General features: G+C 41.3%; 1 protein-coding gene and 1 pseudogene across 1 annotated transcript in view; one reads left to right on the top strand and one right to left on the bottom strand.

The window, feature by feature from the left end:
* Positions 1–1,005: 1,005 nt before the first annotated feature.
* The window catches only part of cux2b (cut-like homeobox 2b), a 268,878-nt gene continuing 243,333 nt past the window's right edge, over positions 1,006–26,550 (top strand). The window contains exon 1 of the mRNA XM_088336926.1: positions 1,006–1,068. Within this exon, the coding sequence (XP_088193052.1) occupies positions 1,006–1,068 (63 nt within the window). The remainder of the gene's footprint in view (positions 1,069–26,550) is intronic.
* LOC148366476 (U2 spliceosomal RNA) lies at positions 25,300–25,389 on the bottom strand (annotated as a pseudogene).

Raw genomic sequence — 26,550 nt, 5'->3', positions numbered from 1 at the left:
TTTCATTCTTTCTTTCTTTCTTTCTTTCTTTCTTTCTTTCTTTCTTTCTTTCTTTCTTTCTTTCTTTCTTTCTTTCTTTCTTTCTTTCTTTCTTTCTTTCTTTCTTTCTTTCTTTCTTTCTTTCTTTCTTTCTTTCTTTCTTTCTTTCTTTCTTTCTGTCTGTCTTTCTTTCTGTCTTTCTTTCTTTCTCTCATTGTTTTGTATTTCATTCTTTCATTCTTTATTTCTGTCTATCTGTCTGCCTGTCAGTCTGCCTGTTTTTCTTTCTTCCTTTCTTTTGTTCTTTCTTTCTTTCATTTATTCTTTCTTCCTTTCATTCTTTTTCTTTCATTCTTTCTTTCATTATTTATTTTTGTCTGTCTGCCTGTCTTGTCTTTCTCTCTTTCTTTCTCTCTCTCTCTCTTCATCCCACTTCCAATAATCGGACTGGTACCAACATAGTAGCAATATATACTAAGTCATCCAAGAGAAGTCGTTATCTTAGAACCGCATACCAAACCGGGTCCCCCCCCCCAAAAAAATCGGAAAAAGTAGTCCTCAGCTTAAAAAAAACTCGAAGACCCCCCTGTCCTAATATCACAACATCCCAGTAATGCATTTTATTGGCTGTTCCCTGATAGAAATTGAGCTCCAAGAGAAACGAGTAAGTGGGCTTGGCTAAATTCCCTCAACTGCGCCGATCTAGTCATCATCTTCTCTCTCCTCCCAGACGCCATCGATTAAGCTTTACGTCAGTATCGATAACTTTACCCAAAGCAATAATCAAACGTAAAGGTCCAGTTCGTGAAATCTTGGAGTCCATTAGTCGGCGTTTCTTGTTAAAAGCAGTGTTGATGAAAAATGACTTTTCTTGATTTTTATTGGATTGACTTTTTGCAGATACAATGGTAGATATATCGACGGATCGTGCATTTTTCGCAAAGTGGCATCCGTGAAAGCGGGGGGCGAATCCAGCCCACATATTTATTGCAGCCACCGAACGAAATCTCCTCAATATCCCCCAAGATGGCCGCCGATGTAGGATCGATGTTTCAATATTGGAAGAAATTTGATCTACGGCGGCTGCAGGTTAGTGCCATCCTCCTCCTTCTCGCTGGATTTTCCTCAGCGGTTTGTCGGGGTTTTCGTGGGGAGGGTCTCGGGTCTTTTCGGGTGACGGCGAGAGGGAAAGCGGCGAGTTTTGCGTGGCTACTTATTAGAAATTGATCGGCTTTTCTGCCTTTGTTCGGTTCAATCATCGATCAGCAGCACAAGCTTCCGCCAGCCAGACCGATCTGGGATCAGCACCGCGGACAGCACTCATATTTCATATTTTCGCATATTTCTCTTTCCGTGGATTCGAATTACGACTTATTTTTGGGAGTGGATTTGCACATCCGTGCTCACATGTACGGAAACTTTTAATGCGCCGCTGGGTTGCCCTTGTCGCGTGCTAACTTTTCACGCGTGGGGTTTTCGTCAACGAACGCCACGGTGATTTTATTATTTTTTAAAATACACCCCGACCTAAATCTAACGTTTTTTCTGGAGTGGATTTCACATTTTTTTAGGTAAGTTTTATTTAATTTTTTTTTTTTTTAAACCGAGGTGTTACATTTAATGGGAATCGGACATTTGAGGTTTATGCGATAAACAAGCGAACGCATCATCGTGCGGGAAATAGATCCCCAAGCGATCTGTTGGAGTTTTTTTTACAGAAATGGGTCGTTTGGAGAATGCGGCAGGTAGGCATTTTTTATTTTAGGAACATCGTTTCGTGAAGCTTGACTGGAAAAACGATGCAAGGCGGTTTGGATATTTTCACGCCTGTGTACCTCGTCTCCCCTTAGTAAGGATTGCTATTCGCCCTTAAGCGATAATAAACCTTTTAAAACACGACGCGGCACCTATTTACTCACATACTATGTAGAATACATGTGTCAAACTCTTGGTCGGGGGCTCCAATGTGCCCCGCATATGATTTGATATAGACTGCGAGAGAGATTTAAAATTAAAAGGGACAAAAGTGCTCTAACAAATACATTAGAATTGAATTTTCTTTATTGTCATTGATATTCACATTGTGATACGCGTGATGCACATACCTGTCAACCTCCACTGCTCCATGCCCGTATTTTCCCTTACAAAATACAAAATAATTTTACACCATATTTTTTTCTCAAACGTGTTTATTTATGTCGTTTAACATGTTATATTGTACATGTGTTTCGTTATATCATTTTTATTGTGAAATAACATTTTGTTGTGGGATCCTGAGTTGCTCGACATGAATGAGGTTTATTATAAAAAAGTTCAAAAATGAAGTCGCTTGGATGTTTACTGTAGAAGGAAAAAATACATGCAAACAGAATTAAGTAGAATAATACATTTTCTCTTTCAAATTATGAATTCATTTTCTGCATTAAATTATTGTTGGTAATATACTGATGAAAGGGATAACCACGAACCTGTCTTTTTTTTCATTTTCTCCTTTTATACTTCCTTTTTTTCTTAACTTCTTCATACAACATCATCATTCGTAATATAATGCATCAAAGCAAGTGAGCCGTTTGAGAGACGGCTCTCTTTAATGAGTTGAGCCGAAAAAGCCGGTTCTCTAAAAAGAGACGGACTTCCTTTCACTACATAACTACCACATGCAATCTGAGGCTGCAGACGCATGCGCACAGTAGCATCAAACCGCTCGCTTTGTTTGCAACGAAAAAAAACGATACAGAGATAGAGGCTACCGCGGCCAACTCGTTTGACTTGATTGATTTGCCGTTTGGTCATAGTCGGTGTATGCCAGACGGTACCCATAATTGACTGGGCACGGCTGTAGGAGATCGCCTAATTTGCGCGTCTGCTACTTAAGGGTGGGTTTTGGGTTTTGCGGGTGCTGGCTCATTGCGTTTTCTGTCTGCATTTACCGTTCTGTTTTGCTCTGTCCTGTTTTGTTTGAGTCGGAAGAAACCTGTGTTTGCACGTTTTTTGTTTAAGCCTGTTTTTTCTGTCTTGTCCCTGAGTTTTGGACGACTTTTATTTTGGTAAATAAAAGTTTTGATCGTCAACGCAATTGAGTTCTCCCTTCCTGCCTCCTGCCTCCGTTCTGGTCCGGTCTCCCTCGTGACAATTTTCTCGTACGTCATACACGTCTTAAAATGCATAATAAAAGTACTTGTTGTAGAAATTGGAGGTCCGATAATCGAGAGAAAGTCTTCTCATAAGTGGATAAGAGAAATAGACAGGAGCCAGCTTCGTTACGGAGGGAGATGTCACTTTATTGATGCGTCAATAAAGATCTCACAGAGCTAGGAACATGACAATGTATTTAAAGCTGGTAGTGACGATTAGGCTTCGATTGAGTACACCCCAAAAGGCGGTCCTGTATCACGTATCAAGTACAGAGCGTCCCGTCCCTTGCACGCTATCTTCAAGGAAACTTAATGTCTGCCAAGAGTATCTTCAAGGATGTCTACCCGACCTTTTCCCACAAACGTAAGCAAGTCTTTCTAAATTTCCACATGTATGCAAATCCATTCTACATTTGCAAGTGTATTTGCCACAACATACTTTGTACAGCAAAACTGTACAGGTTGACAGGTATGTGGTCTGTATTTCTATAGCGCTTTTCAAGTCAATGAAGACCTCCCAAAGTGCTTTACAATATGCTTCACACTTTTCCCTTTTACACACTAACCAACCGATAGCAGTGTCAGCCATCCAAGTCAACTACCTGCTATGGTAAAAAACTCCATTATAAAAAAATCAATATAAATTCATTATTGAGTTTATTGTTTTAATAATCAAATTGTTGAGAAATTTGAATTTATTTTACATACCACGAGCCGCACCATTTTGTCTGCCATCTTGCTGCTACGGACGGGTACCCGAAAGAAACAAAAAGGTCGTAAAAGAACGAGAAGGAAAATGGTACGGTTTGGTGACTGAGTCCCCGTAGTTTCTGGTTTTCCTAGTGCTTTGTAGCAGTCGTATTTGGTTGTGCTTCACAATACACCGACATTGAGTGGTCATCTATTACACAGTGTCCCTTTAATGATTAATTACCTGTCACGGTTGCCATGGCGTCCAGTTAGTCCCAGCCGGGTGGCGTTCGGGTTCTATCGCGATTGCCACGGCGCCCAATTGGCCCCGCCCATGGACACCGGCTGAGACGCGTTGACTGATTGCTCCTTGGGAGTACTTAAACGCGGTCCTGTGAGCCGTTAGTTGTCTGAGCGTCTGTAAAACTTCTGCAAGACTCCTGTTAAACTCTGTGCAAACCCTAGTTCTGTGAATTCGCCTGCGTTTGAGCCTGTTTTATTTTTGGCCTGATTTGTTTGTGATTTTGACCACTCTTTTGTTTGGATTTCAATCCAATTACGCGACCATCGATCACCGGATCGAGTGTGCGCGGATTCCTCCTCTCCCTAATATATTGTGAGTACGTTACGCTATTGGGTTCTCAATTCTGTTTCCTGCCCTGGTTTGAGACATTGTCCGCATCCTTTATGAAATCTGAAACGCTTCACTTTAGTAGCGTTGTCCTTGACGTAAGAAAAAAATGTATATCTCATATAGTCTCCATTGTATCTGCTTCGGCCATTCTCAACATGTGTCAACAAACTGTACTGGTCTTTTTCTGTGGTGAAAAATGGTGAATGTCAGCTTTCATTTGCAGGGCGGTATCGCCATCTACTGTTCTGAAGTGTAATTGACCCTCAGTTATTCATTTCCTTAGCATTATATTTCGCCGAGGCGAACGCCCGCGACACACTCAAAAAAAGGTCCGAGATCGACTTTTGGGTCCCGACCCACCAGTAGAGAAACACCGCTTTATTGAACATTTTTGTATTCAATATCTTTTATTTTTCAACACAAGGATACTGCTGGAAATGTGAATTTCCTGACGGGGATGAATAATGTATCTTTCTATCTACTGTAAATTCCGGACTATAGAGAGCACCTGATTATAAGCCGCACCCACCACATTTTAAGAGGAAAACCGATTTTGTACATACACAAGCCGCACCTGCATATAAGCCTCATGCGCCCACATTTAAACTTGTAACACAAACACAAAATTAAGCCAAACCCGACTTCAAGTCCAGCAATTGAAACTAAATGTCCTTCATTAAAGTCCAGAGTCCAAAAATCACAGCTGGCAAAATGATACCAGTACTTAAGGTTTGATGCAGACCTGCAGAGTCAGGGTCCCGTTGAAAGTAATCCAAGGAAAAAAGTGTATATTTCCAAAGGTAAGGGTGGGAAAAATACATCAGATGAACACATTTACTCACGCAAGTCCTTTTTCTTTAACCAACTTTTTACCCCCTCTTCTTTTCTTGTCTGTCCCTCACCTTTAGCGGTCCCCACTTAAACTCGGCACCCCACGTTTGCTCCGCCCCTCATTTTTCGTTCACCCGTGCGAAACATATCAGAATAAGTGTCTAAAATAAATACATTACAAAAATATACAGTTGCAAATATATATTATACACGGGTTACACATATTTACAGAGAAAGACGGTACCAGCTCAGTAACCTAGATGGTAGTGTGCCGGCTTTGAGACTGGGAGGTCGCTGGTTCGCGCCTCGGCCGAGTCATACCTAATTGGTATAATGGCGGCGCCCTCTGGCTGCGGCTGCATCGACTCGCTACAACGGGTCAGGTGTATCGACATTTCGTTCTGTGTAAATTGTTACAAAGAATGACAATACAAAGGAAATTATTATTATTATTAATTATTACACCGAGAGAGTTGTCAAAGCTTGTATAATAATAATATTGCTTTTACAGGGCAGTTAATGGTAGCAACACTGGAGCGCCGCTAGCGGCCGTTAGAAAAATGACATAAATTGGCCGCATCACTGAATAAGCCGCAGGGTTGAAAGTTGCGGCTTATAGTCCGGAATTTACGGTATATCTATCTGTATCTATCTGTCTATCTCTCTATCTATCTACTATTTAGTGCCTCCTAGTGGTACAAAAACATTTTCAATCAGTAAAAAAATTGAATACTAGGGAAACATACCTGAACTATCATGCCAATATTAAATTTTATAGAAAAAAGGTCCAAACATTTGTATTGCTACATAGTGGTATCCCTACCTAATGTCGCCGCAATGTTTGTCTGGCAACTTGCTGCTGTGCTCTGTAGCATTGGTTTTCGTTCGCATAAGAAAATACAGTGCTGCGCAGTGGTCAAACGTTACTCAGCAGGGGTTTGAGGAAAAAAGATTCCCGTAAAAAATTGTTTACAGTCCATACCTGTCAACCTCCAGGGCGCCATGCCTGTACAAAATGTTGTATTTTCCTTTACAAAATACAAAATAATCTTACACCATTTTTTTTTCAAACGTGTTTATTTATGTAGTTTAACATGTTATATTGTACATGTGTTTCGTTCTATCCTATATATTGTTCATGAACATTTTGTTGTCAGTTGCTCGACATGAATGAGGTTTATTATAAAAAAAGTTCAAAAATGAAGTCGCTTGGACGTTCACTGTAGAAGGAAAAAATACATGCAAGTAGAATGAAGTAGAATAATACATTTTCTTATTCAAATTATGAATTCATTTTCTGCATTAAATGATTGTTGGTAATATACTGATCCAAGGGATCACCACAAACCAGTCTTTTTTCATTTTCTCCTTTTATACTTCCTTTTTTTCTTCAATTCTATATACAACATAATCATTCGTAATATAATCCATCAAAGCAAGTGAGCCGTTTGAGAGCCGGCTCTCTTTTATGAGTTGAGCCGAAAAAGCCGGTTCTCTAAAAAGAGACGGACTTCCTTTCACTACACAACTACTGCGGAATGATGCATGATGGGAAATCCCCAGGCGGCAGACCCATGCGCACAGTAGTATCAAACCGCTCGCTTCGTTTGCAACAAAAAAAACGATACCGAGATAGAGGCTACCGCGGCGAACTCGTTTGACTTGATTGATTTGCCGTTTCGTGATAGTCGGATCATTGACAAATTTGCCTTTTTCTGTACAGATTTTCTTTGTTCGGCAAAAACGTACGACAGTCGTACACAATTTAAATGATCCCAAAAAATTCAGAGAAAACATACAAGATAAGAGCTACAACTGCTCCCGTTTTGATATTTTCCGCTGCATGTAGAATAGAATAGAATAGAATATACCTTTATTGTCATTGTTACAAAATGGGTTAACATATTGTGACAACGAAATTAGGACACTCCAGTTTCACACATTCACAGTGAGGTAAAAAACCCAAGAAGATAAAGGAACAGAGAAGATAAGGTTATAAAACAAGAAGGGTAAGGTTATACCGTAAATTCCGGACTATAGAGCGCACCTGATTATAAGCCGCACCCACCACATTTTAGGAGGACAACCGCATTTGTACTTACACAAGCCGCACCTGTATATAAGCCGCATGCGCCCATATTAAAACATGTAATCCAATCACGAAGTTAACCCAAACCCGACTTTGAGTCCCGCAATTGTGACTGAATATGAAGTAAATAGTCCAAAAACAACAGCCGGAAAATTGAACGTAAAATGATACCGGTAGTTAAGATATAACGCAGACCTGCAGAGTCCGGGTCCCGTTGAAAATAATCCAAGGAAAAAAAATGTATACTTCCAAAGGTAAGGGTGGGAAAAATATATATCCACTATTGTCCGCTGCGTCCACAAACACGTCTCACCTTTACTCCACTTCCCATCAGCCCCCGTTGTATTCGCCCCTTCTTTTTGATTAGCCCGTGGAAAACACATCAGAATAAGTCTCTAAAATAAATACATGAAAAAAATATACAGTTGCACATACATATTATACATGGTTACACATATTTACAAAGAAAGACGGTACACCGAGAGCATTAATAATAATATTATAACTTTCATCCCGAACCGTGTCTGTGAAGGGTAGCAAAACGCTACTAGGAACACGCTGGCAACACAAGGAAACGTGTCTGTTAAAGAAAATACGGTACTTGTAAAAATCATGGTAAACCGTCCTCATCTTCCTCCTTATAACTGACGTCATTAAAGTCGTCTTCCCCAATATGGGAAAGAGGATTTGTCATATGGACGTCGTCCTACGCTCCTTTATTCAAAAACATGCCAGCTACACACTCCACCGTTCTAAATCTTACCTTTTGTACTCGAGCGCTGCTGGCGGCTGTTAGAAAAAATACATAAATTGGCCGCATCACTGAATAAGCCGCAGGGTTGAACATTTGGGAAAAAAGTAGCGGCTTGACACTCCAGTTTCACACATTCACAGTGAGGTAAAACAGCCAAGAAGATAATGGAACAGAGAAGATAAGGTTATAAAATAAGAAGGATAAGGTTTTAGTTATAATTGACACAAAATTTACCCGAGGAATGTCGGCATGTAGGATGTTACATACAGTTTGATATCGTAGGGTTGTGCAAAATGCATTTGGTGCAAATGTATCGGAAAGCTAAGGGTTGAAATGTGGTTTCCGCACCCCTCCCTCCGGAGCCCCCCTCCCCCGAAGCCGCATAGGACTGCTTGACCGGAGGGGCGGCGGGGGCTGTAATTGTATTCCCCGCTAATGTTTGTAAATCAGGCCGGGTTTGGCGCAAGGGCACCGTCCCCGCCGTCTGACTGATGTCCTGCATCATGACAAATGACAGGAACATGGCGGACCGCCCCCCTCCACCAAACCTAGCGAGCGGGAACAATCGCATCTGCTGTGCGTATCGGTGTCGAGTGTTACTGCAGTTCCTGGCTGTCGGACCGGACCGTCCCCGGCTCGGAGACACTGCCGAGGATGCAGAATATTCGGTTGCCGAGTAGGGTCGTTGCGATATTCCGGGCTGTCTTAGCCCCCAATCAAGTCATCTCATTAGCTATACCGCTTATCCTCAGTAGGGTCGCGGGGGTGCTGGAGCCCATCCCAGCAATCATCGGGCATTGGGCAGGGGACACCCTGAACTGGTTGCCAGCCAATCGCAGGGCACACAGGGACAGACAACTCACTCATTCACACTTAGGGACAATTTGGACCGACCAATTCACCTGAAATGCATGTTTTTGGAATGTGGGAGGAAACCGGAGTGCCCGGAGGACACCCACGCAAGCACGGGGAGAACATACAAACTCCACACAGGAAGTCCGGTAGCTGGATTTGAACCCACGCAGGAGGTTCCCAAGTCATGAACTGTGCCGCACATGCGCTAACCACTGCGCCGCCGTGCTGCCCGTAGTAGAAGTTACTTATTAATATTCTCAATATGCGCAAAATTGTTTATCGGAGGTTTTGCGTGCATGCCCACCTTTCGTCCGATTTTAGGCGCGCTCTATTTTTATGCACAGGGTTCATACGGGTGCTTGAAATCCTTGACAATGCTTCAATTTTAATGTGTTTTCAAGGTCAGGAAAATGTTAGAATTTGGGTGAAGTGCTTGAAAATGCTGTAAATCAGCCCCTACTGGTCGCGCCCAAGAGGACAGCTCTATTTAGAAAACTGCCTATTTTGGCTCTTGAGAGAGCCAGCTCTTTCAGCTCCCAAACGGCTCCTCATATTATTTTCTTTTCTCTAAATGATCGATTATCATTAATATTCAAACATTATATTTGCAGAACATCCCTAAAAACACAAAATATAAATTAAAATATTCACAGATCTACCCCAAAATTTGTAAAATACTAAACAATTTTTGCTTTTTACACACTGAACACATTTAGTCAAACAACGACACAAAAACCCTGAAAAAAAATCATAAAAAGTATTAATTCTTTGGCACTCTACATCATAATTTAATATTCATATTTTAACTTATTGTCAGGACCAGAACGGAGACAGGACCCACTTGCGTTACGTTTCTCTCAGTTTTATTGGAAGAAAGGAAAGGGTTGCACCCACGATCCGGTGATCGCTGGGCGCGGGAAGCAGGTCACTCTGAACGCGGAAGTGGGACATCCGTGGCGAGCGATGGCAGAGTCGGGAACAGAAAAAACAGGTCAGTAGCCAGGACGGGAGAGCAAGAACGTGGTCGGGGTCGGAAACGAGTCGAAAGCCAGGAGAGGAGAGTCGACGTGGTCAGGAATAAAAAGAAACAGGTCGAAGCCGGGAAACAGACGGGGGCCAAAACAGGAGTGAGTCAGGGTCGACAAGCTTGCCTAGAGTAAACTGAGGTTTGCAGACGGACTGACAACAGGTGACAGATAGATAAATAGTGACCGGGAGCCAATCGGAGTCCGAGGCAGTTGGCGTAGGTGAAGCATATCGGTAATCATGACATATATTTTGTTTTGAAAATCTTAGCCCATATTTGCATGTACTCTATGGTGTGAATTTTGTCTCGCTCCGGGTTCGAATCCCCCACTCACGGATAAGTTTACAAACAATTAGGATCGTGTGGTTTGAATGTGGCCGGCGTGATTTGCACACCTTGTCTTATTTTAGTGCGACGTTATTTTTCCACCACCTGCTCGACACGAACGCGGGTTTAAAGCGATTCCGTTACCGGAGAATGAACAATCATCGGAGCAATGGCATGACCCAAAATGCCATCTTCGCGTTTATGGTCTGTCAGTATCGACTATTTATATCAGCACTTAAAAGCGCAACATTTATTTTCTCATTACACACTATTATGAGCAGTGTTCCCTCTAAGCTGAAGCACTGCTCACACATTCTCGGCGCACAAGAAAATCTAGCCAGCGCACAAAAATCAGGGCTCAAAATTACTTATTAAGAAGCGACTTAAGTCAAAGTTACAGTGGATAAAGGTAAAAATACACAGGTTCCCCTGACGTTGTGTTCTAAATGAGGTATTTTGAAGTCAAGGTCGATTTAGAACGAAGTTGAGTAAAGTCAGTAGAGTTTTTCGAGAACCGGCTTCTTCGGCTCGGCTCACTACAAGGAACCGGCTCTTTCGGGTCCTAAACGGCTCTTCGGGTTGTTTTTGCTTCTTTCATCCCGACATGACCAAATATTATGTAAAATTATGACTTAGACTTAAAGAAAGGGGGAATAGAACAAAAAAGAAAAATACACCAAAATAAAAAAGTAGTGAAAAGCTGAGAAAAAAAAGAAACAAAAGGAAGAGAAAAAAGAAGGAAACATTTTGAAAAAAGCCAGAAAAAAGAAAAGAAAGAAATGTAGGAAAAAAGTAAATAGAGAACAAAAAGAAAAAAAGTAGCAGCTCGGAAGAAATAAACACAATGAGATTTTTTTTAAAGGAATTTAAAAAATAGAAAAAAAAATGGAAAAAGAAGAAAAAGTTTGTGTTGCATTCAAATAATTTCCAATGATACCAAGTGAATCTTGTTGGTTAGGGTTAGGGTTCGGGTTAGGGCTAGAGCTAGGGTTAGGGTTAGGGTTAGGGTTAGGATCTAGGGTTAGGTTTTTGAGGCAATCTTACTTTCCCAAGGTCCCTCAAAAAATTTTTTTTGGGGTTGATCTAGGGTTAGGGTTAGGGTTAGGGTTAGGTCAGGAAACACCTTTCTTTCCCAAGTTCCCCTAAATCTGAGGCCCTTGGGAAAGGAAGTTTTGCACTGGCTATTCAGGATACCGGAGCTTTTCTTGTTTTACATGCGTTTGTTTAGTTTGTTTGGAAAGAGAGTGTTGAGTTTTATTATCCAGTGTTTTTCTGCCTTGCGTCTTTCCTTTTGCGTCCAATTGCTGTTTGTTTGTAGGCCCCATATTTCTAGTGCCTGTAGTCCATGGTGTATGAAGTGGGCTACAAGATGTGTATTACTTTGTTTAAGGTTCTTAATGTTGTAAATGTGTTGTGCTAATCTACATCTGATAGAATTTCCTGTCTCTCCTATATATTTAATGTCACAGTGTTTGCACTTTATGACATATATACAGTTTTCTGTAGTAGGTGTGATTGTTTGTTTAATTAGGTAGTTTGTGTTGGTGACGGTGTTCCTAACTGTGGTGGCTTGTTTGTAGAATGTGGGGCCCTGCGTTTGTGTTATGTTGATTTCCGGTAATTTACTTTTTACTAAGTAGTCTTTTAGGTTTTTGTTTCTTTTAAAGGCTGAGATGATTTTGTAATCTTGGATTATGTCTGTGTTCTGTAGTGTCTGGTTTATATTTTGTCTAATTTTTCTATTAGCAGTTTGGCTAAATGCTGAGTAGGTGCTTATTAGGGGGATGATTTTCTGTGTGTCCAGTTGTTTTGTGGTTAAAAATGTTTTACGGACTTGCCTGAGGAAAGATCTAGAGTATCCTCTCGGTCTCAGTGCCTTGAACAGGGTTTGAGTAGCCTTTTCAATGTCCGTATTTTGTGAGCAGATTCTGTGGAATCTGAGCAACTGTGATTGTATTAAGCCCCTGTAGGTGTGTTTTGGATGTAGGCTTCGAGTTAGGGTTAGGGTTAGAGTTAGGGTTAGGGTTAAAGTTACTTTAAATAAATAAATAAGTAAACAAACAAACAAACAAATAAATAAGTAAATAACCCTCACTTTAAAGATTTTGTAACGCAACCCCCGCAAAAAAGCGAGAGACTACTGAACACTCACTTTTATTCTATCCAAATTAAAGTCAAACTCAGGCTTTGCCTGTAGTATATTACTATATTTGTGCAATAAAGATAAGCTGACAACATTTTACTTCCACTAAAAAATGGGATTAAGTATAGTTCTGTATCTTGCAACCGACTAAATAAGCCCCCAAAAATGTTAATATTATGAGACAAAATATATCAGGAAATAAAAAGAAACGGATATCTTGTGAAAGAATTGTAAGAACAAATGACATTTGTGAGCCTGCAGCCTTTGCAATCGTACATGAGTCAATTCATTCAAAAGTGACAAATGATTTTGCATTGCCGGAAACTCCGCAAAATGGAACTTGATGTCAAGTTTTGGACATGTTTCATAATTAATAACTGATGGCCTGGTAAGTAGGCCGGCTGCTCTCAGACACGTCAGTCGCTGGTTCGAGCCCAGGCCGATTCGTCTTATTTTTCTCAAGATGGCGGCGCGTCTCTACGCTGCGGCTTCACGTGTCTCTCCAGTAAATCTTTTTACTTTAAGTGTTCTTTTATCTCTCATCTTTCCTTTGATAAATACCTGCTCGGCAACTATCACCTTAAGTCGCCAGGAACTTATTAACCTGGGTCTAAGATTAGATTTCGACTCATTTCACGATAAAACTGGAGTGTCATGCCCGATTTCGTTGTCACAATATGTTCACCCATTTTGTAACAATGACAATAAAGGTATAGTCTATTCTATCCTATTCTTAATTATCTTGCCACACTTGGGATTACCGTTGCTCACTGTTGTTTCAAGCGTTGCTCACCGACTTTGTGTGAACGCTCAGACCCGTAAGGAAAATGACAGGGAAGCATCGGTTACGAGTACTCGAGTATTGGTGCGGTTGAGTTTTTTTGCCTCCGGGAGGAATATTTCACCTGCAGGCGGACGAAATGAGGGCACGGAGAGTGTGAAGCGCTGAGGTGGGGTGACCTTGGCTCCTGCTGGCTGAAGGTCGCCCGCCCGTTGCTGTGGTAATCATTCACACCGGCCAGATGGCGTTTCTGTGGGCGAGCGGGAAAAGGACGGGTCAGGGTCTCTGCTGCCAAGCCGAGTGAAGAACCCTGGGCGGGAGGAACATTTGTTGGGATGACAGGGTGGGGTTCACCTGACTTTTAGGAAAATGATATTAAACAACGGGATGGATAGGATTTATATCTAAACAGGGTATCGAAATTAAACAGGAAAAACTAGACGGGAACGAAACTGGAAACTGATATAAAACAGGACAAATTAGACGGGAACGAAACTGGAAACCGATATTAAACAACGGGACAAACAGGGATGACATAAAAACAGGATACTGATATTAAACAGGACAAACTAGATGGGAACGACACTGGAAACTGATATTAAACAGTACAAAATAAACGGGAACGAAACTGGCAACCGATATTAAACAACGGGACAAACAGGATTGACATCAAAACAGGATACTGAAATTAAACAGGACAAACTAGACGGGAACGAAACTGGAAACTGATATAAAACAGGACAAATTAGACGGGAACGAAACTGGAAACCGATATTAAACAACGGGACAAACAGGGTTGACATCAAAACAGGATACTGATATTAAACAGGACAAACTAGACGGGAACGAAACTGGAAACTGATATTAAACAGGACAAAATAAACGGGAACGAAACTGGCAACCGATATTAAATAACGGGACGGACAGGATTTATATCTAAACAGGGTATCAAAATTAAACAGGAAAAACTAGACGGGAACGAAACTGGAAACTGATATTAAACAGGACAAATTATACAGGAACGAAACTGGAAACCGATATTAAACAACGGGACAAACAGGGTTGACATCAAAACAGGATACTGATATTAAACACGACGAACTAGACGGAAACGAAACTGGAAACTGATATTAAACAGGACAAAATAAACAGGAACTAAACTGGCAACCGATATTAAATAACGGGACAGACAGGATTTATATCTAAACAGGGTATCGAAATTAAACAGGTCAAACTAGACGGGAACGAAACTGGAAACCGATATTAAACAACGGGACAAACAGGATTGACATCAAAACAGGATACTGATATTAAACAGGACAAACTAGACGGGAACGAAACTGGAAACTGATATTAAACAGGACAAAATAAACGGGAACGAAACTGGCAACCAATATTAAATAACGGGACGGACAGGATTTATATCTAAACAGGGTATCGAAATTAAAAAGGTCAAACTAGATGGGAACAAAACTGGAAACCGATATTAAACAACGGGACAGACAGGATTGATATCTAAACAAGATATCAAAATTAAACAGGACAAACTAGTAGATGGGAACGAAACTGGAAACCGATATTAAACAACGGGACGGACAGGAATGATATTCAAACAGGATACCGAAATTAAACAGGACAAATTAGACGGGAACGAAACTGGAAACCGATATTAAACAACAGGACGGATAGGGTTGATATCAAAACAGGATATCAAAATTAAACAGGACAAACTAGACGGGAACGAAACTGGAAACCGACATTAAACAACGGGACAGACAGGATTGATATCTAAACAGGATACCGAAATAAAACAGGACAAATTAGACGGGAACGAAACCGGAAACCGATATTAAACAACGGGACAGACAGGATTGATATCTAAAAAGGATATCAAAATTAAACAGGACAAACTAGTAGATGGGAACGAAACTGGAAACCGATATTAAACAACGGGACGAACAGGATTGATATTCAAACAGGATACCAAAATTAAACAGGACAAATTAGACGGGAACGAAACTGGAAACCGATATTAAACAACAGGACGGATAGGGTTGATATCAAAACAGGATATCAAAATTAAACAGGACAAACTAGACGGGAACGAAACTGGAAACCGACATTAAACAACGGGACAGACAGGATTGATATCTAAACAGGATACCGAAATTAAACAGGACAAATTAGATGGGAACGAAACCGGAAACCGATATTAAACAACGGGACAGACAGGATTGATATCTAAAAAGGATATCAAAATTAAACAGAACAAACTAGACGGGAACGAAACTGGAACCCGATATTAAACAACGGGACAGATAGGATTGCTATCTAAACAGGATATCGAAATTAAACAGGACAAACTAGACGGGAACAAAACTGGAAACCGATATCAAACAATGGGACAGACAGGATTGCTATCAAAACAGGATATCTAAATTAAACAGGACAAACTAGACGGGAATGAAAGTGGAAACAGATATTAAACAAAGGGACGGACAGGATTGATATCAAAACAGGATATCGAAATCAAACACGACAAACTAGACGGGAACGAAACTGGAAACCGATATTAAACAGGACAAAATAACTGGGAACCATACCGGACAGGAAATACCAACAGGAAACAGGACCGAGTCAAAACCCACGTCTTGCGGGGCAGAGGTTCATTGACGGACTGACCAAGGAAGAGTGAGAGCACTGTGCTTAAATAGACGGAAAGACATGTACGCCCATTTTTCTTCCGGTTTTTCTTCCGTGTTGTATATGTAGATCAAGGTCGTCAAAACTGGACTTCTTATCCTTAATTTGGAACAAAACAAATCGGATGCGACGGAGATTTGAAAGCGTATGGTCCCCCACAAAGCCGTCTGTTGTTTCATGCGATGTTGCAACACTTTGCTCATTGGGCGAAATAACGCCTCACTGATTTGTTGGGATTCCTTGACCTCGTTTCTACTCTCCTCTTCCACGAATTAAAGAGGCGGCGCGGGTTTTTTTCGCTGGCGAACAAAAGCCTCGCTACATTCAGCATGACTCAGTTTCTCCGGTGTCAGCTCTAATCCACAGACGAGAGTCTTGCCAAAGAGCCAAATTGCTTCGCGGCTCGTGATCCCGTCTGGCAAGCCGCTCAAATTGGCTGTGAAAATTCCTGTCTGTCTCTCATTCGTTCACGCTTTAAATATTTGTTTGCTAATAGCGCTCATGTCACTCGTCTCGGCGTAATCTCATTGTAGCGTGCCGTAAGACTGGCTCCGATTTCGTATTATTGATCTTAATGGATGTATCGTTTGATTGCAAAGCTGAGTTGGCTTCAAAGATGTCCTTCGCTGTGGGTACTGCTCTCCGTGGTAGTGAAGAGTCATTTGTGAACGAAACGGCTCTATGAGTCAGCTCTTTGAAGTGAACAACAGGAGCCGGCTCCCCGTCAATCAGCTTTCTCGCTCCTTCTTTCTTTGTTTCTTTCTCTGTCTCTTTCTCCGTTGTGGTGAGGAGTCGTTTGTGAACGAAAGGGCTCTTTGATGATGCTCTTTGAGTTGGCTCTTTGGGGTGATCGACGGGAGCAGGCTCCCCGTCAATCAGCTTTCTCGCTCCTTCTTTCTTTGTTTCTTTCTCTGTCTCTTTCTCCGTTGTGGTGAGGAGTCGTTTGTGAAGGAAAGGGCTCTTTGATGATGCTCTTTGAGTTGGCTCTTTGGGGTGATCGACGGGAGCAGGGTCCCCATCAATCAGCTCTCTCGCACAGTATCTAGCTCTTTCTTTCTTTGTTTTTTTTCTCTGTCTTTCTGAGTCTTTTTTTTGGTCTGGTTCTGTCTTTGGCTGTCTTTCTGACTCTGTCTTTCTGACTCTGTCTTTCTCTGTCTCTGTCTTTCTCTGTCTTTCTGTCTTCACTTTCTAGGTCTTTCTCGCTCTGTCTCTCGCTTTCTCTGTCTTTCTGTCTCTCACTTTCTCTGTCTTTCTAGCTCTGTCTCTGTCTTTCTCTTTTTTTGCCCTGTTTCTGTCTTTCTCTTTTTCTCTATTTGCTCTCTTTTTCTATTGCCTTCCTTCTTAATATCTGTCTCATTTTCTTTGTTTATCTTTTATCTCTCTCTCTCTCTCTCTCTTTTTTTTGCTCTCTTTCTTTCTCTATCTTTCCTTCTCTTTTTCTTTCCTTTCTTTTATTTTTGTATATCTGTCTCTCTTTGTCTCTCTCATTCTCTCTTGACTGCACTAGTGATTGTTCTGGTGTCATTTCTGTGTGGTTTGCTTACTATTTGAAAGTTTAAATTTGGTAAAAGAACACTTAATATTGAAACAATAAAGGCTATTAAGATATACTCGGATAATACATTTTGTAAAGTCAATAATCTAGTGCACAATGTTTCATCATTATTGGTACAGAAGACCTGTTTTGGAGTAAAAAATACCAGCTCTTTTCAGTGAGCCGAGCCAAAAAAGCCGGTTCTACCGTAAAATACGGAATTCTACCACCACTTACTCAACTCAAAGGCCATTTTTTGTTTTTGTATCCCGGGTATCCTGGCTGCTTACTGCATACTTTTGGTTGGCCTGTCTCCCGTTTTTACTGATGGCAGATCAGTAAAATACGGAATTCATGATTCCATCTTTCACAACTTGTCTCATGTCGGCAGCTTTTTCGTTTTTGGATCCCGGGTATCCTGGCTGCTTACTGCATGCTTTTGGTTGGCCTGTCTCCTGTTTTTACTGATTAGTAAAATACGGAATTCATGATTCCATCTTTCACAACTAGTCTCGTGTCGGCAGCTCCTTCAAAAGTGTTGCAGATTAAGCGCTGCGTTTAATGTAAAAGCACTGTATCGAATCGTAGTGTAAACATATGCCCCCCCTTGCTACCACGACTTACTCGACTCATGGGCCATTTGTTGTTTTTGGATCCTGGGTATCCTGGCTGCTTACTGCATACTTTTGGTTGGCCTGTCTCCTGTTTTTACTGATGGCAGATCAGTAAAATACGGAATTCATGATTCCATCTTTCACAACTTGTCTCATGTCGGCAGCTTTTTTGTTTTTGGATCCCGGGTATCCTGGCTGCTTACTGCATACTTTTGGTTGGCCTGTCTCCTGTTTTTACTGATTAGTAAAATACGGAATTCATGATTCCATCTTTCACAACTTGTCTCATGTCGGCAGCTTTTTTGTTTTTGGATCCCGGGTATCCTGGCTGCTTACTGCATACTTTTGGTTGGCCTGTCTCCTGTTTTTACTGATTAGTAAAATACGGAATTCATGATTCCATCTTTCACAACTTGTCTCATGTCGGCAGCTTTTTTGTTTTTGGATCCCGGGTATCCTGGCTGCTTACTGCATACTTTTGGTTGGCCTGTCTCCTGTTTTTACTGATTAGTAAAATACGGAATTCATGATTCCATCTTTCACAACTTGTCTCATGTCGGCAGCTTTTTTGTTTTTGGATCCCGGGTATCCTGGCTGCTTACTGCATACTTTTGGTTGGCCTGTCTCCTGTTTTTACTGATTAGTAAAATACGGAATTCATGATTCCATCTTTCCCAACTTGTCTCATGTCGGCAGCTCTTTCAAAAGTGTTGCAGATTAAGCGCCGCGTTTAATGTAAAAGCACTATATCGAATCGTGGTGTAAACATATGGCCCCCGCTACCACGACTTACTCGACTCAAAGGGAGGGCCGTGTCTGTCACGAGCCGGCATCCTTTCGGGTCCTTTCCCTTTGACGGAAGCAACAAAGAAAAGGCAGCAATCTGCGGCAAATTGAGACGTGAAATCCAGGAGCAATAACCCTAGTTTATATATAACCGGGGAACATGAGAGCGTGAGAGGAGTGAAACAGACTTTAGCGTTAAGCTGTTTAACCTCACAGTGTAGCATTAGTGGTAGAGACTTCAAAGCAGACGCTGGAGTGTTGGAAGACGAATGACAAATGGGTTTAGAGGAAGCTACGTTCGGCATTCACACTCAAAGACCGGGCCTGTCATTAATGTCGGCTTAATCACTCTGACCTTCCTTCAAGTAGATTTCCATACCTATCTTTTTCCCGCTTGTGTTCCTGTCTTCACGTTGCCGTGGATGTGCGCTGTTTGGATAAGCCACTCTGTGATGACGTTGTTTTTAAAGTCGGGCATGTCGTGTCCAGGGTTGGGTAGGGTTACTTTAACTGGATTACTTTCAGTTGCTTTTGGATTACTCCAATAGCAAATATGCTAATAAAAGACGAAAGAAACTAAATATGAATAAAATTTAGTGCAGGCTTGGGTAGTAACGGAATACACGGAACGGCAAAAATGATGTCGGCAAGCTGTTTGGATTGATTTTCATTTTGTTTCTGTCGCATTTTATGTTCGTTTTGCCGGAGATCAAAGAGATCAAAGCCAGGAGAGAAAGCTTACCACGTGTTGCGATTCATCATTTTATTCATATTTAGTTTCTTTTGTCTTTTATTAGCATACATCCAAAAGTAATTGAAAGTAATCCAGTTAAAGTAACCCTACCCAACCCTGGTGCTTTATCAGGTATGCCTTATGTGTGTGTAACTGAGACTGCGCACATCAGTATGGTGTGCCGTAGTTTTAAAAATACAGTTGCCAAAAAATGTTGCTCATAAGTAAGCATCTTTTCTTCTGTGTTTAAATGTTAGACCTTGAACAAGACATTGAAGAGTATCACTAAGTGCTAATATGCAGGGTTGGGTAGGGTTACTTTAACTTGATTACTTTCAATTACTTTTGGATTACTCCGATACCAAATATGCTAATAAAAGACAAAAGAAACTAAATATGAATAAAATGACTCAATTTTGTGCAGGCTTGGGGAGTAACGGAATCCATGGAACGCATTTTATGTTAGTTTTGCCGGAGATCAAAGAGATCAAAGCCAGGAGAGAAAGCTTACCACGTGTTGCGATTCATCATTTTATTCATATTTAGTTTCTTTTGTCTTTTATTAGCATACATCCAAAAGTAATTGAAAGTAATCTAGTTAAAGTAAACCTACCCAACCCTGGTGCTTTATCAGGTATGCCTTATGTGTGTGTAACTGAGACTGCGCACATCAGTATGGTGTGCCGTAGTTTTAAAAATACAGTTGCCAAAAAATGTTGCTCATAAGTAAGCATCTTTCCTTCTGTGTTTAAATCTTAGACCTTGAACAAGACATTGAAGACTATCACCAAGTGCTAATATCATATTATTGATATCTGACCTATGTAATATGTATATCTGTGAAATTTTGTTATATTAGACACAAGAGGAGCTATTTGTAGAATATAATTAATAGGGGAAATGAAGGGGTAGGGAAAATAAGCATCTGCTTCTTACTACCTTTTTTCGAACATATTATGTTTACATTATTTTTGTGGTTCAGTCTTTGTTTTTGTCCTGTTTTTATTTTATAATGTTCGAAATAAGGTTTTCATTCATTCATATATTAAAAATGTTTCAGTTCTCATAGCATGTATTTGTAGATCCAACCTCCCCTAGCCATATTGATGATATACTTTTGTTTTTTTTCTCAATATTTTCTCATGTCTCAAAGGCAGTAGCTCAGTTCTATTTTTTCCCCAGCTCAAGCGCACCCTTGGTAGATGACGGTACTTCACAGTGATGCCTAATTTTTATCGCGGTCTTCTACTGCCCCGAGGCTGAAGCAATCGCTCTGCAGGAGTAAATAACCGGCTTTAACAAAACTTCGGGGACACATTAGTCTGCAGGAGGACTGCTCCATCGTGGTAGGGAAGCCTCTTCTCCACTCACACATGGGCAAAGCGGAAACATCAGGGAAGATGCAATGGCTCTTCGGGAGGAGTATAAAGCTGGGGCCGTTCTCCCTGTTGACAGCCGGGCCCCCTACTTATATCGAGCTGTGTTTCTCCGCCCCGGCCTTGGTTTTATTTGTTTTTACCGTTTGACGCCACTGCGCACATATTGAGCACCAGTTTTTTTCTTGTGCATATCACAGGCTTTATACCCCCAAACTGCCTCCGTCCAAACTATATTCTGGGTCGCAGGTTCGATTCCCTGCTCCTCTGTGTTGTATTTCAAAGTGTCCTTGGGCAAGACACTGAATCTCTTATGCCCCCAATAAGCAGGTAGGCGCCTTGCATGGCTGACTCCCAATTGGTGTGTGAGTGTGTGTGTGAATGGGTAAATGTGAAGCACATTGTAAAGCGCTTTGGAAGGTCTTCAGTGACTTGAAAAGCGCAATATAAATGCAGACCATTTACCGTTTAGCATCTTGATTATCCTCAAAACGTCTAGAGGCTGACTCCCTATTGGTGTGTGGGTGTGTCTGGAATGGGTAAATGTGAAGCACATTGTAAAGCGCTTTGGGAGGTCTTCATTGACTTAAAAAGCGCTATAAAAATGCAGACCATTTACCATTTAGCATCTTGATTATCCTCAAAACGTTTAGAGGCCGACTCCCTATTGGTGTATGGGTGTGTCTGGAATGGGTAAATGTAAAGCACATTGTAAAGCACTTTGGGAGGTCTTCATTGACTTGAAAAGCGCTATAGAAATGCAGACCATAGACCATTTGAGTGAGTCTTGGGACATTTTGTACTTCTGAGAGTATTTTTAAATCACTTATTTTAACTTTTACTTGAAATTTTTTGAAGAAGAAACGGTAGTCTTACGGTTGTCTACCTTAGGTTACGTTTATCCCGTTACTAAGTAACTTACTTTATTCATCCCTGTAGGAAATGATCTATCTATCTATCTATCTATCTATCTATCTATCTATCTATCTATCTATCTATCTATCTATCTATCTATCTATCTATCTATCTATCTATCTATCTATCTATCTATCTATCTATCTATCTATCTATCTATCTATCTATCTATCTATCTATCTATCTATCTATCTATCTATCTATCTATCTATCTATCTATCTATCTATCTATCTATCTATCTATCTATCTATCTATCTATCTATCTATCTATCTATCTATCTAGACATCTATCTATCTAGACATCTATCTATCTATCTAGACATCTCACTCACTCACTCACTCACTCTATCTATCTCTCACTCTATCTATTCCTTTGCTTGCTTCTTTACTCATTGATGTCCCCTGAGTGAGAGTCACTGTGTGTTTCCTTATGTTGATGTTTTTGAGTTTTCCTTGCCCTCATGTAGGTTTTAGATCAGGGGATGGTGTCATAATAGTCTGCACTTTGCAATGGTCTGTGCAGCCCTTTGAGACTCCTTGTGATTAAGAGTGTCACAAATAAACATGACTTGACTTGAGGTTTTTGAGTTTTCCTTGCTCTCGTGTAGGTTTTAGATCGGGGGATGGTGTCATAATAGTCTGTAGTCTGTCATTGGCATTGGTCTATGCAGCCGTTTGAGACTCTTTGTGATTAAGGGCGTCACAAATAATCATGACTTGAGGTTTTTTTGAGTTTTTCCTTGCCCTCATGTAGGTTTTAGATCAGGGGTTGGTGTCATAATAGTATATTTTCAATAGTCTGTGGTCTGTGCAGTTCTTTGAGACTCCTTGTGATTAAGTGTGTCACAAATAAACATGACTTGATTTTAGGTTTTTGAGTTTTTCCTTGCCCTCATGTAGGTTTTAGATCAGGGGATGGTGTCATCATAGTCTGTAGTTTGCAATAGCCTGTGGTCTGTGAAGCCGTTTGAGACTCCAAGTGATTAAAGGTGTCACAAATAATCATGACTTGACTTGACTTGTGTTTTTTGAATCTCCCTCTCCCTCATGTAGGTCTTAGATCAGGGGATGGTGTCATCATAGTCTGTAGTTTGCAATAATCTGTGGTCTGTGCAGCCCTTTGAGACTCCTCCACAAATAAACATGACTTGACTTGTTATTGATAATGGGATGGCTTTTGATGATTCGAAGATCTGATTGAATGGTAGTTTAATTAAAAAAAATGATTAAAAAATTTGACTTTTCTACAGTTACGCAGCACTTGAGAAGTTTTTCCACCAAGTACTTTTTTACTAATAATCAAGTATTTATTTGGATGGCTACTTTTCACTTCTACTTGAGTCTGAAGTAACACTACTTTTAGGGCATGAGGACATGAGATTGAACCTCCCGTGTGGAGTTTGCATGTTCTCTCCGTGCTTACGTGGGTTTCCTCCTGGCTCTCCGATTTCCTCCCACATCCAAAAACATGCATTTCAGGTTAATTGGCTGGTCCCAATTGTCCCTAGGTGTGTGTCCCCTGCCCACTGCCCGAAAACAGCTGGGATGGGCTCCAGCACCCCCGTGACCCTACTGAGGATAAGCGGTGCAGATAATGGATGGATGGATGAATGAATGAACACTACTTTTACTTGTGAAAATATTTTGGCTCCATCCACCCACCTCTGATCAGGACTCTCCATGCCTCATCTAACCGCAGGCACGTTCCACTTTATTTTCATTTCAGTCGCTTCATTCTTCACGCCGAAAAACGGGAGTCCTGTGTTCTTATGTTCCTTGTCATGTAGCGCATGATAGCATCGTGGGATGGGGACTCTCGGGCCCACTGCACTCATGAGATCAATGCATCTCTAACCCTCTCCTGCTTGTCTTCGGGGACCTCGGTTGCTCTCATTATGCGATGGTGCTTGGAGAGGGTTTCCTATACAGGGGCCGGACATTTATGCAAGAGTAGTCCATGTTTTATTGTTACCAAGCAGCGATTTGAACAGTATAACACTGAAAGCACGCAACGGTGAGAAACCGATGGATGGGTCCGGTCGTGTCACTCGGCTAATTACTCTTTTATTCATCCCCAACAATGCGAGGGGATAGAATAAATCTGAGTCACGCACCCGAGCAGCTTCACCAGAAAGGTGTAGACCGGGGCCTTAAAGCGAGCCAGCGGTTTCAAGAGGTATAGTTTATCATTTTTAATGGAGAGGAAGAGGAAGTAAAGACGTGAAGCGAGCTTTGTGATTTATATGGCGACGCATTTGGGGGAGGAAAGAGCAAGTCCACACTATCTTCCTTGTCCTTACAGTCTGTTATGAAGCACCCCCCCCTCAAACCTGAGTGCTTTCACATTATTGGCTTTCTTTTTAGCAAAGCGGACCTTTCTTTTGTCTCTGGGGAGAAAGGGAGGATTTACCAAGTACGATAAAAATAGTCCTCGATTTACTCTATCCTACAACGTTTTGACTATTTCAATCCACCCCTTCCACGGCTGTCATTTTGGCCTGGCGCAAAAATTGGAGGTTTCGCGTGCATGCCAATCTTTCGTCCCTAAGAAATGGTCGATTTTATGGCGCAGACTCTGTTTTTATGCACAGGGTTCATACGGGTGCTTGAAATCCTCATCTCATCTCATTAGCTGTACCGCTTATCCTCATTAGGGTCGCGGGGGGCTGGAGCCCATCCCAGCCATCTCCGGGCAGTGGGCAGGGGACACCCTCAACTGGTTGCCAGCCAATCGCAGGGCACAGGGGGACAGACAACTCACTCGCTCAGTCACACCTAGGGACAATTTGGACCGGCCAATCAACCTGACATGCATGTTTTTTTTTTTTGGAATGTGGGAGGAAACCGGAGTGCCCGGAGGAAACCCACGCAAGCACGGGGAGAACATACAAACTCCGCACAGGAAGTCTGGAGCTGGATTTGAACCCACGCAGGAGTTTCCCATGACATGAACTGTGCCGCACATGCGCTAACCACTGTGCCGCCGTGCTGCCCTGTTGTGTTTTCAAGAACAAGAAAATGTTTGAATTTGAGTTACCGTAAATTCCGGACTATAGAGCGCACCTGATTATAAGCCGCACCCACCACATTTTAAGAGGAAAACCGATTTTGTACTTACACAAGCCGCACCTGTATATAAGCCGCATGCGCCCACATAAAAAAATGTAACACAAACGCAAAATTAACGAAACCCAACTTTAAGTCCCGCGATTGAAACTGAATGGGGTTTGGGGTTTTTAAGGGTTATTGATCTATCTTCGTTATTCATTATCCATTATCCGTTATCGGTCAGTTCATAATACGCTACAAAGCCTAGGAGCCGGGACACTTACTCTCAGCCAAAAGGCCAAGCTAAGGTCCTAGCCCTAAAGCCTTGCTGCGATCATTGCGAATGCACCGTTCCCGGAGGTACTGCAATACCGGGCCGATGCGTGGAGTGGACAGAGCAAGCTCATATTCCATCTCCGAAATGCAAAAATCAAAGAGGCCAAGCTAAGGACTTAGCATCAAGATTTCTATATGTACGGTATGTTTATTTTAACAAACCGAATGTCCTTCATAAAAGTCCAAAAATCCCAGCCGGCAAAATGAACGGAAAATGATACCGATACTTAAGGTTTGATGCAGACCTGCAGAGTCCGGGTCCCGTTGAAAGTAATCCAAGGAAAAAAGTGTATATTTCCAAAGGTAAGGGTGGGGAAAATATATATCCACTATTGTCCGCCCCGTCCACAAACACTCACCTTTACCAGTCCCCACTTCCTGTCTCCCTGCGTTTGTTTTGCCCCTCTCTACGTCATGACACTTTTGTAACCTGTCTGGTCTTGGATGCTGTAAAGTTGGCCGTTTTGGATATGTACATTTCTCAGAATTCAATGCAATGAAAATAACTTGTTTTTATATTCCTAAATATAAAAACAATCTTTCTCACACACACACACACACACATAAATTTACGTTTCAAATATCAGTCTAATTAGATCTTTTATACGTTTATTGATCTTATATTCTTTTATTTTGAAGTCGCGTTCATGTGTGTTCCTTTTCCTGTTTCCTTTGTCAATAAAAGGGCTTCTGACCGGACAGGGCTCTTCCGCTTGGGAAGTTTATTTAACTTAATGCTTGTTTTTATTTGAGTCATTTTGCCAACATAGAGTTTATATAAGTTCTAACTTTAACAATTGGTGCCGAAACGATCCGATCGGACCCCCTTGTTGGCCGATTAAGAACGATTGAGAAGACAAAGCGAGAGCACATGGGGAAGAACAAGATGGCAGATAGCAACACGAGGTTAGCATTCGGGATTCTTGGATCGACTCAGGGCTTCTCCAAACGAGCCAGATTGGTGTATTTACTCAGGTAAAAACATGTATTAATATATAAATTTGGAATAATTTTAAGATGAAGCCATTTTTACAATAAGATAAATTCAGTTTTTCCACAGAGGGCAGGAAATAGTGTCGACAATAGCATCTAGGAAAATAAAGTATCTTAATACTTAGGCGAAATTAGTTTAAAAAACTCAAACTAGAATCGGCTGTGATCAGGGGTGCCCAAACCTTTGCATACGACTGTATAAGCGAGATTATCTCTACAGTACAACTCCGGATTCTCATCATCATACTTCAACAATCCAAACATCTG

The sequence above is a fragment of the Urocampus carinirostris genome, chromosome 5 (genome assembly GCF_059441175.1).
Source record: "Urocampus carinirostris isolate Australia breed hairy pipefish chromosome 5, RoL_Ucar_1.0, whole genome shotgun sequence".
NCBI lineage: Eukaryota > Metazoa > Chordata > Actinopteri > Syngnathiformes > Syngnathidae > Urocampus > Urocampus carinirostris.
Note: the sequence above shows the minus strand (reverse complement) of the source record. Positions and strands in the feature narration are given on the sequence as shown.